This window comes from Nerophis lumbriciformis, linkage group LG03 (assembly GCF_033978685.3).
Source record: "Nerophis lumbriciformis linkage group LG03, RoL_Nlum_v2.1, whole genome shotgun sequence".
Lineage (NCBI taxonomy): Eukaryota > Metazoa > Chordata > Actinopteri > Syngnathiformes > Syngnathidae > Nerophis > Nerophis lumbriciformis.
Window position 1 is genome coordinate 4,942,137 of NC_084550.2, and position 11,820 is coordinate 4,953,956.

At 41.8% G+C, this 11,820-nt stretch overlaps 1 protein-coding gene across 3 annotated transcripts; it reads right to left on the reverse strand.

The window, feature by feature from the left end:
* Positions 1-2,642: 2,642 nt before the first annotated feature.
* Positions 2,643-9,025, reverse strand: LOC133575248 (uncharacterized). Of its 3 annotated transcripts, XM_061927855.2 has the most exons (3): positions 8,788-9,025; positions 3,668-3,790; positions 3,538-3,599 (listed from the first exon to the last, which is right to left on the reverse strand). In XM_061927855.2, the coding sequence occupies exons 1-3, from the start codon at positions 8,963-8,965 to the stop codon at positions 3,595-3,597; spliced, it is 306 nt and encodes a 101-aa protein (XP_061783839.1). In that variant the 5' UTR covers positions 8,966-9,025; the 3' UTR covers positions 3,538-3,594. The 3 variants fall into 3 exon arrangements, with proteins under 3 accessions (XP_061783830.1, XP_072768655.1, XP_061783839.1); XM_061927846.2 differs by having other exon boundaries at positions 2,643-3,790; XM_072912554.1 differs by lacking the exon at positions 8,788-9,025 and having other exon boundaries at positions 2,643-3,599; positions 3,668-3,792.
* Positions 9,026-11,820: the final 2,795 nt, after the last annotated feature.

Here is an 11,820-nt window from a genome sequence, read left to right on the forward strand (position 1 = left end):
AGATTTCAAGTTCCAACAGGACTTGGCGCCTGCACACAACGCAAAATCTACCCGTGCCTGGTTTACGGACCATGGTATTTCTGTTCTAAATTGGCCCGCCAACTCCCCTGACCTTAGCCCCATAGAAAATCTGTGGGGTATTGTGAAAAGGAAGATGCAGAATGCCGGACCCAAAAACACAGAAGAGTTGAAGGCCACTATCAGAGCAACCTGGGCTCTCATAACACCTGAGCAGTGCCAGAAACTCATCGACTCCATGCCACGCCGCATTAACGCAGTAATTGAGGCAAAAGGAGCTCCAACCAAGTATTGAGTATTGTACATGCTCATATTTTTCATTTTCATACTTTTCAGTTGGCCAACATTTCTAAAAATCCCTTTTTTGTATTAGCCTTAAGTTATATTCTAATTTTGTGACACACGGAATTTTGGATTTTCATTTGTTGCCACTTCAAATCATCAAAATTAAATGAAATAAACATTTGAATGCATCAGTCTGTGTGCAATGAATAAATATAATGTACAAGTTACACCTTTTGAATGCAATTACTGAAATAAATCAAGTTTTTCAAAATATTCTAATTTACTGGCTTTTACCTGTACAGTTGTGGAATTAACACATTATTATGCCTAATTTTGTTGTGATGCCCCGCTGGATGCATTAAAGGTTTTCCAAAATAAATCAACTCAAGTTATGGGAAAAAAAATGCCAACATGGCACTGCCATATTTATTATTGAAGTCACAAAGTGCATTATTTTTTTTTAACATGCCTCAAAACAGCAGCATAGAATTATGGACATTCTCTCCCTGAGAGAGCATGAGGAGGTTGAGGTGGGCGGGTTTGTGGTGGGCGGGGTTTAGGGGAAGAGTAGCGGGGGATGCATATTGTAGCGTCCCGGAAGAGTTAGTGCTGCAAAGGGGTTCTGGGTATTTGTTCTGTTGTGTTTATGTTGTGTTACTGTGCGGATGTTCTCCCGAATTTTTTTTGTCATTCTTGTTTGGTGTGGGTTCACAGTGTGGCGCATATTTGTAACAGTGTTGAAGTTGTTTATACGGCCACCCTCAGTGTGACCTGTATGGCTGTTGACCAAGAATTTCTTACAGGCCGATTTTTCCAATCCGAATATGGATTTATGTAGCTAATGTTCTTAGCTGCACAATAACTTATAACCAGAGATGTCCGATAATGGCTTTTTTGCCGATATTCCGATATTGTCCAACTCTTAATTACCGATTCCGATATCAACCGATACCGATATATACAGTTGTGGAATTAACACATTATTATGCCTAATTTTGTTGTGATGCCCCGCTGGATGCATTAAAGGTTTTCCAAAATAAATCAATTCAAGTTATGGGAAAAAAATGCCAACATGGCACTGCCATATTTATTATTGAAGTCACAAAGTGCATTATTTTTTTTTAACATGCCTCAAAACAGCAGCTTAGAATTTGGGACATTCTCTCCCTGAGAGAGCATGAAGAGGTTGAGGTGGGCGGGTTTGTGGGGGCGGGGTTTAGGGGAAGAGTAGCGGGGGATGCATATTGTAGCGTCCCGGAAGAGTTAGTGCTGCAAGGGTTTCTGGGTATTTGTTCTGTTGTGTTTATGTTGTGTTACTGTGCGGATGTTCTCCCGAAATGCGTTTGTCATTCTTGTTTGGTGTGGGTTCACAGTGTGGCGCATATTTGTAACAGTGTTAAAGTTGTTTATACGGCCACCCTCAGTGTGACCTGTATGGCTGTTGACCAAGAATTTCTTACAGGCCGATTTTTCCAATCCGAATATGGATTTATGTAGCTAATGTTCTTAGCTGCACAATAACTTATAACTAGAGATGTCCGATAATGGCTTTTTTGCCGATATTGTCCAACTCTTAATTACCGATTCCGATATCAACCGATACCGATATATACAGTTGTGGAATTAACACATTATTATGCCTAATTTTGTTGTGATGTCCCGCTGGATGCATTAAAGGTTTTCCAAAATAAATCAACTCAAGTTATGGGGGAAAAAAAATGCCAACATGGCACTGCCATATTTATTATTGAAGTCACAAAGTGCATTATTTTTTTTAACATGCCTCAAAACGGCAGCTTAGAATTTGGGACATTCTCTCCCTGAGAGAGCATGAGGAGGTTGAGGTGGGCGGGTTTGTGGGGGGCTTGAGTTGGGGGGTGGGGGGATAGCGGGTTGTATATTGTAGCGTCCCGGAAGAGTTAGTGCTGCAAAGGGGTTCTGGGTATTTGTTCTGTTGTGTTTATGTTGTGTTACTGTGCGGACGTTCTCCCGAAATGTGTTTGTCATTCTTGGTTGGTGTGGGTTCACATTGTGGCGCATATTTGTAACAGTGTTAAAGTTGTTTATACGGCCACCCTCAGTGTGACCTGTATGGCTGTTGACCAAGTATGCAATGCAGTCACTTGTGTGTGTGAAAAGCCGTAGATATTATGTGACTGGGCCGGCACGCAAAGGCAGTGCCTTTAAGGTTTATTGGCGCTCTGTACTTCTCCCTACGTCCGTGTACACAGCGGCGTTTTAAAAAGTCATACATTCTACTTTTTGAAACCGATACCGATAATTTCCGATACAACATTTTAAAGCATTTATCGGCCGATAATATCAGCAGCCCGATATTATCGGACATCTCTACTTTTAACCAATAGGGGAATTTAGTATACACACATCTTGAAGATCCTCATTTTTGAGGTGACTTCTCACATGTGACGTGCACAGTAAAATGTTTACCCTCCATCGTGTGTCCGCATGTGTGCTGTCCAATTGTCGCGCAGAGTGAATGTTTTAGCACAAAGAGAACAGGAATATGGTGTTCCGCCTGCGTGCGCGCTCATGTGTTTGACCATGTTCGACTTTCGAGAGAACCGTTGACCGCAAACCGAGCACCTAAAAGCTTTTTCTCCCGTGTGCGTCCACATGTGCGATTCCATACGTACCTTTTGGGAGAATCCCTTACCGCAGACGGAGCAACTGAAAGCTTTTCCCCCCGCGTGTGTCCGCATGTGTGCCATTAGAGTGTCCTGCCGAGTGAACGCCTTGCCACAGATTGAACATGAACATGTTTTTTCTCCTGTGTGTGTTTGCATGTGTTTGACCATATTCGCCTTTACGGAGAATCTCTCGCCGCAAGCTGAACAACCGAAAGGTCTTTCCCCGGTGTGCGTCCTCACGTGTGTCAACAAGTTTGTCCTCTGAGAGAATCTCTGGCCGCATGCTAAACAACGGAAAGGCATCTCTCCCGTGTGTGTTCTCATGTGCGAAGCGACCTGAGACTGTTGACGGAAACTTTGATTACAAACTGAACAACGAAAAGGTTTTTCGCCGGTGTGTGTCAGCATGTGTCGATTTAAATGACCCTTATTAGAAAAGCTTTTATCACAGACTGTACAAGTCCAATGATTTTTATCCGTCTTCTTGTCTTTTGAGTCAGTGTGACTCCTCATATCACCTTCACAGTCTGTGTCACTGCTCCAGGGTCTTTGGGTGTCATCCTCAGGAGAGTGTGATGCTGTGTCTTTCCAGTCTGATAGTGGAGCTAAAAGGTTGTCTGCTTGAAGTTCCTCTTTATGGTCTTCAGTCTTCACAGAGACAACAGTCAGTGGCAACTTGATGAGATCAGCCTCCTTCAGCCCTAGAAGACACTCACCCCTCCGAGTCATCCAGAGTTCATCCTCTTCCTCTTTAATGTGAGAGGGCCGTGGGCCCTGCTCCAAAGTGCCCCACAGGTGAGGAGTGTGTTCTTCTTGATGACTAATGAGCTGCTGGACGTCTGCGGGACAAATGCACAAATACAGACTTCAATCATGACCACTTACATTTTTTTCTACCCTCCATTGTAATATCTTGGAAACTATTCGTCTCAATGCCAACCCCAGGGTGTGTTCACACTTGTTATATTTGTTTTTCTGTTGAGCCATAGAAAATAAAGTCATATGATGATATAAAACCTGGAAGAGACCCTTATAGGCAAATTACGCAGTGTGTGTGTCAGAGTTTGTAGGTGCCGAACCCCAAGATGCAGAGAAGGCGGAAGGCATTGTGCGAGAAAACATGATTTAATTAAACACTAAGGCAAAACAACAAACAAAAGGGTAACAACAAAAGGCGCGCACAAGGCGGAGAACAAACTTGGTTATGAACTAAAATAGCACAGAGGCTAACTTTGGACAAGAAACAAAAACACTTACTGTGACACGAAGGAACTAGGACATGAGCAGAGTGAAACAAAAGTAGACAGAGCTACAACGACAAGTGTTAAGGCAGGTAGTAATGACTATGACAATGACAATAATCCAGCCCTGACTGGAGGGGAAGGCAGGTTTAAATAGCAGCTGGCTGATTGACACCAGGTGTGGCCAGGTGCCAATCAGCCACAGCTGAGGGGAAGCAGCACTCAGGGAGACAATCAGGAATAGAAGACAAAATAAAAAGCGCTGACAGAAAACTAAGACAAACGCAGAGGAAAAACTAAAACACAGTTAAACTGTCAGGGACAAGCCTGACAGTGTGTTGGGCCCTATTTTGCGTCAAGAGGTACATTTCATTAATGACAGGGAGCTTCATGTAAAATTTTTTGCGTAAACCTATTCCTAGCCCCTTCCTTCTCTGTCAATGGTAAGAATACAACAGGGAATATCCCCCGACATTGTCACGGTCCCCCGTGGTGCGCAGTATTAATGCACTGGTCTTGTCACCCAGTAGAATCGATCCACATTTGAATCGCAATTCTATTTTATTAGGATTCTGTAACCTATAACCTAGTTTGAGAAGGTTTTAATACCATCCATTTTCTTCCGCTTATCGCGAGGTCGGGTCGCAGGGGCAGCAGCCTAAGCAGAGAAGCCCAGACTTCCCTCTCCCCAGCCACTTCGTCCAGCTCCTCCCGGGGGATCCCGAGGCGTTCCCAGGCCAGCCGGGAGACATAGTCTTCCCAACGTGTCCTGGGTCTTCCCCGTGGCCTCCTGCCGGTCGGACGTGCCCTAAACACCTCCCTAGGGAGGCGTTCGGGTGGCATCCTGACCAGATGCCCGAACCACCTCATCTGGCTCCTCTCCATGTGGAGGAGCAGAGGCGTGGCCGTGGCAGCAACCTGAGGGTTCCTGGTTCAAACCCCACCTTCTACCAACCTCGTCACCTATAGGGTAGTATTTTGAGGCCAACTTCGAAACTGAGTTGGCCTTCAGAGTGGCGACCTCTGGTGGACAAATTTGTTGAATGACATTTTCAATGCAAGAACGAGGACATGACGTTAAGACATACTTGCCAACCCTCCCGGGTATTCCGGGAGACTCCCGAAATTCAGCGCCTCTCCCGAAAACCTCCCGGGACAAATTTTCTCCCGAAAATCTCCCGAAATTCAGGCGGACCTGAGTGACGTGTCGACAGCCTGTTTTCACGTCCGCTTTCCCACAATATAAACAGCATGCCTGCCCAATCACGTTATAACTGTAGAATGATCGAGGGCGAGTTCTTGGTTTCTTATGTGGGTTTATTGTTAGGCAGTTTCATTAACGTCCTCCCAGCGCGGCAACAACACACAACAACAGCAGTCACGTTTTCGTCTACCGTAAACAGCAATGTTGTGACACTCTTAAACAGGACAATACTGCCATCAACTGTACATGCTTATGTGACAATAACATCTAGGGCTTTTGGAGAGTGCAGTACACAACTGCGCACACAACAAGGAGACGAAGCAGAATGCATCATCAGAGAGGGTGTTCATTCAGCATGGTTAGAAAAATAGTGACAGAGAATAGAACAAGGATGCACAATTCAACCGTTAACTCAACAATGAGTAGATGAGTGTTATGTGTGTGTATATGTGTAAATAAATGAACACTGAAATTCAAGTAGTTCTCATATATATATATATATATATATATAAATATATATATATATATATATATATACATATATATAATAAAATAAATATATATATATATTTATTTATTTTATTATATATATATATATATATATATATATATATAATATAATAAAAAAAATAAAAATAAAAAAAAATATATATATATATATATATATAGCTAGAATTCACTGAAAGTCAAGTATTTCTTATATATATATATATATATATATATATGAAATACTTGACTTGGTGAATTCTAGCTATAAATATACTCCTCCCCTCTTAGCCACGCCCCCACCCCCCAACTCCCGAAATCGGAGGTCTCAAGGCATACTTGCAAACCCTCCCGGATTTTCCGGGAGACTCCCGAAATTCAGCGCCTCTCCCGAAAACCTCCCGGGACAAATTTTCTCCCGAAAAACTCCCGAAATTCAGGCGGACCTGAGTGACGTGTTGACGACACACAACAACAGCGTCTACCGTAAAGCAGTTCGTCTGCCGTAAACAGCAATGTTGTGACACTTTTAAACAGGACAATACTGCCATCTACTGTACATGCATATGTGACCCACCCATAATGTGTCACATTCTTGTGTTGATTTATTTATTTTATTTTGTGGTTTGAATTCGTTTTTGGAGCTGTCATTACACATTTATCAGTATTCACATTGGTCAGTAGGGGGCAGGAGGGCGTTTCTTCCCAATTGAATGCTATCACCTGCAGACCGGAAGTGTCTTGTCATTCTGATGAGCGCGACCAGTCTGTGAACAATTGAAACGTCCTGTGTGCTTTTTCCTCCTGTATAACAGGTTAGTTTTGGTGAATCAACTCACTGAATAATATCCATGTGATCTTTATAAGTTTAAGTACACATTCTGATGGTGGAGCCTAACTCTAAAGTGTTTGTGAGTTGTAGTTTGTAAATGAACACTGAAATTCAAGTATTTATTTTATTTATATATATATATATATATATATATATATATATATATATATATATATATATATATATATATATATATATATATATATATATATGTCTTAATAAGGTTATCCAAAAAATAGTGCTCGATACCGTAGTAGAGCGCAATATATGTATGTGTGGGAAAAAAAATCACAAGACTATTTCATCTCTACAGGCCTGTTTCATGAGGGGGGGTACCCTCAATCATCAGGAGATTTTAATGGGAGCATTCGCATACCATGGTTTATATAGGGCACAGAGTGGGTGGGTACAGGCTGGCGTAGGGGCGTGGTGATTGGCTCATGTGTTACCTAGGAGGTGTTTCCGTCTATGGCGGCATGCTGTTACAATTTCGCTGCGCTTGTTGAGGGATGACAGGTCTGGACGGTAAATAATAAACAGTTTCTCTTTCAAGCATAGGTTGCATCTTTTATTACCACTATTGTAAGGTGTGCTGGATGCAAGAATTTGCCATGTTATTGAATATTCAACATTATTGTCTTTGAGGTCCCAAATGTGTTTGCTGAGTTCTGTGGTATTTCGCAGGTTTTTGTTCCTGAAAGAAGCCTTGTGATTGTTCCATCTGGTTTTGAATTCTCCCTCGGTTAATCCTACATATGTGTCGGATGTGTTAATGTCCTTGCGTATTACCTTAGATTGGTAGACAACTGATGTTTGTAAGCACCCCCCGTTGAGAGGGCAATCAGGTTTCTTTCGACAGTTACAGCCTTTGTTGGTTTTGGAGTCGCTCTGTCTGGGGGCCAACGGCTCATTTGCAATTGTTTTGTTGTGGTTTGAGATGATTTGTCGTATATTGTTCATGCAGCTGTAGCTCAATTTAATGTTGTTCTTGTTGAATACTTTTCTTAGGGTGTTGTCTTTGGGAAAGTGTTTGTCAATCAGATTGAGGAATTTGTGTCCAATGTTAGTTGAGACGTTTTTGCTGTATGGGGGGTTGTACCAGATGATGTCGTTTCGTTTTCTGTTCTTTTTTGGCTGGTTTCCTGGCGTGGGTTCATAGGTGAGGGTGAAATTGTATCCGCTTTCATCAAGGGCTTTTTGGTACGAAGGTAAGCACTATTTTTTGGATAACCTTATTAAGACATATATATATATATATATATATATATATATATATATATATATATATATATATATATATATATATATATATCTTAATAAGGTTATCCAAAAAATAGTGCTCGATACCGTAGTAGAGCGCAATATATGTATGTGTGGGAAAAAAAATCACAAGACTATTTCATCTCTACAGGCCTGTTTCATGAGGGGGGTTCCCTCAATCATCAGGAGATTTTAATGGGAGCATTCACATACCATGGTTTATATAGGGCACAGAGTGGGTCAGCCTGTACCCACCCACTCTGTGCCCTATATAAACCATGGTATGTGAATGCTCCCATTAAAATCTCCTGATGATTGAGGGAACCCCCCTCATGAAACAGGCCTGTAGAGATGAAATAGTCTTGTGATTTTTTTCCCCACACATACATATATATATATATATATATATATATATATACATATATATATATATATATATATATGAAATACTTGACTTAGTGAATTCTAGCTGTAAATATACTCCTCCCCTCTTAGCCACGCCCCCAACCACGCCCCCGACCCCCACCTCCCGAAATCGGAGGTCTCAAGGTTGGCAAGTATGCGTTAAGAACATTCAAAACGTAGACATGTATTGCATAATTACGCAGGGCACAATTATAATTTAATATTCCTAAATTACAAAAACGTGTTACTGTTGGATTATGTGCATTTGAACCGCTGATGGTCAACATCAACAAGATAAAAACATGATACAGTGGTACAGCGCCACCTATAACGCTTATAATCACATTTTTACTCACACAAATGTATTTTTGAATTGATAAGTTAAAATGAAAATGATAGTAAATGTACCTTTAGTTTGTCGCACAGTCTGGCTCTTGCTAACAGCTTCCAGTTGTCGTCGACGTCGCTCCTTTTCCTCTCTTGTTCGAGAAATGTCCTCCTCGTATGACGCTATCGCTCTTTCAAACAGCACAAATATTTCATCGGCCGCCGCCATTAGTCGCTCCTTCACCAACTCTTTCAACATTTTGATGATTTATAAACTGAACACGCTTGAAGCGAGTATAGCAATTTCTTTCCGCTTTTTTTCTTCTTCGATTGTGTTTTTTTACGGAACCAACATTCATGACGTCACGCTGTTGACATCTACTGGTGATATTGAAGACTGCGCACAATAACAGTAGAACAAGGAAATGCTCCGAGTCTGGAGGGTCAAATGGGATAAATTAAATAATTGTTTGAATAATTACACAGATTTAACAATAAACAATTATGATTTTCAAATGTGTAAGTACGGTACTTTGAGTTATTCAATGGTTTATTGTTATCATTTCAAACCAAAGCAGATCATTGGACTAGATTCCTGTTAGCCCCGCCCACTGACTTTGATGGCTGAGTTTGACAGATAAAACAAATCCATGAAGTGCTGCCACACAGGTTCATGAAATAATTAAATGAATCATTTAAAAATAAATAAATTGTGAAAAATTTAATTATGAAATAACCACATTTTTAAAAATAAATAGTGAAAAATTTACGGTAATTATGAAAAAATCTAATTATTAAATAATTAAATACTGAAATATTACAGTATTATCAGACATACTTTTACATTAAATAAATTAATGACAGAGGTATTTTATTCCATCCATCCATCCATTTTCTACCGCTTATTCCCTTCGGGGTCGCGCGGGGGCGCTGGAGCCTATCTCAGCTACAATCGGGCGGAAGGCGGGGTACACCCTGGACAAGTCGCCACCTCATCACAGGGCCAACACAGATAGACAGACAACACTCACACTTCATTATATTAGCATGTTTAGGTTATTATTCACAGATGTATTTTTTTCTTTATTTTTGTTCTGTTTGTTATTCCATACTATTCTTTAAAACCGCCCGAATGGTTCTTCAGTTGCCAAAATCAATCAATCAATCAATCAATGTTTATTTATATAGCCCTAAATCACAAGTGTCTCAAAGGGCTGCACAAGCCACGACGACATCCTCGGTACAAAGCCCACATAAGGGCAAGGAAAAACTCACCCCAGTGGGACGTCGATGTGAATGACTATGAGAAACCTTGGAGAGGACCGCATATGTGGGTAACCCCCTCCCCCCCTCTAGGGGAGACCGAAAGCAATGGATGTCGAGTGGGTCTGACATAATATTGTGAGAGTCCAGTCCATAGTGGATCCAACATAATAGTAAGAGTCCAGTCCATAGTGGGGCCAGCAGGACACCATCCCGAGCGGAGACGGGTCAGCAGCGCAGAGATGTTCCCAGCCGATGCACAGGCGAGCGGTCCACCCCGGGTCCCGACTCTGGACAGCCAGCACTTCATCCATGGCCACCGGACCTGTGACCCCCCCCCCCACAAGGAAGAGGGGAGCAGAGGAGAAAAGAAAAGAAACGACAGATCAACTGGTCTAACAGGGGGGCTATTTAAAGGCTAGAGTATACAAATGAGTTTTAAGATGGGACTTAAATGCTTCTACTGAGGTAGCATCTCTAATTGTTACCGGGAGGGCATTCCATAGTACTGGAGCCCCAATAGAAAACGCTCTATAGCCCGCAGACTTTTTTTGGGCTCTGGGAATCACTAATAAGCCGGAGTTCTTTGAACGCAGAAATAAGTTGCTCCTTCACCAACCCTTTGAACATTCTGATATTGTATTCAAGAGAGTACACTAACACACTAAGTGCAAATGTAACCACATGAAGTCCCTTAATGTAACTTGTTAAACGGGTCTAAAACAAATACATGATAACCATAACCAATTTAGACATTTTCTCTCCTTCTTCTTCTCTTGGTTTAATGGCTGGTTGTAGCCATTGTACTGCATCACTTGTATTTTTATTGATGCTAAACTTTAAAACAATGCACAAATCCATTCCACGTGGAAGTTTCCAAAAGAAAACTGCTCATTTGCAAGTACCGTATTTTCCGCACTATTAGCCGCACCTAAAAACCACAAATTTACTCAAAAGCTGACAGTGCGGCTTATAACCCGGTGCGCTTTATATATGGATTAATATTAAGATTCATTTTCATAAAGTTTCGGTCTCGCAACTACGGTAAACAGCCGCCATCTTTTTTTTCCCCGTAGAAGAGGAAGTGCTTCTTCTTCTACGCAAGCAACCGCCAAGGTAAGCACCCGCCCCCATAGAACAGGAAGCGCTTCTTCTTCTACTGTAAGCAACCACCCGCCCGCGTAGAAGAAGAAGAAGCGCGCGGATATTACGTTTCATTTCCTTTGTGTGTTTACATCTGTAAAGACCACAAAATGGCTCCTACTAAGCGACAGGTTTCCGGTTCATGAAAAGACGCAATCTCTCCATCCGCACACGGACTACTATTTCACAGCAACTGCCTAAAGACTTTCAAGAAAAGCTGGCTACTTTCCGTGCATATTGTAAAAACAAGATAGCTGAAAAAAAGATCCGGCCAGAGAACATTATCAACATGGACGAGGTTCCACTGACTTTTGATATTCCTGTGAACCGCACTGTGGATACAACGGGAGCACGTACGGTGAATATTCGCACCACAGGGAATGAGAAGTCATCCTTCACTGTGGTTCTAGCTTGCCATGCTAATGGCCAGAAACTTCCACCCATGGTGATATTCAAAAGGAAGACCTTGCCAAAAGAGACCTTTCCAGCCGGCGTCATCATAAAAGCTAACTCGAAGGGATGGATGGATGAAGAAAAGATGAGCGAGTGGTTAAGGGAAGTTTACGCGAAGAGGCCGGGTGGCTTTTTTCACGCAGCTCCGTCCATGTTGATATACGACTCCATGCGCGCCCACATCACGCTGGTTTTTAATATATTATTAAAGTTTGACTGACCTATCTGACTGTTTTTTTGACATTCCTTTAGCGC

What these genes read in the sequence shown, in the direction of transcription:
- LOC133575248 (XM_061927846.2), bottom strand. Translation starts at nt 8,965, where the DNA reads ATGTTGAAAGAGTTGGTGAAGGAGCGACTAATGGCGGCGGCCGATGAA. An exon ending in GACTGTGCGACAAACTAAAG is followed by an intron (nt 3,791 to 8,787) that starts GTACATTTACTA and finishes TTTGTCCCGCAG; the next exon opens with ACGTCCAGCAGCTCATTAGT.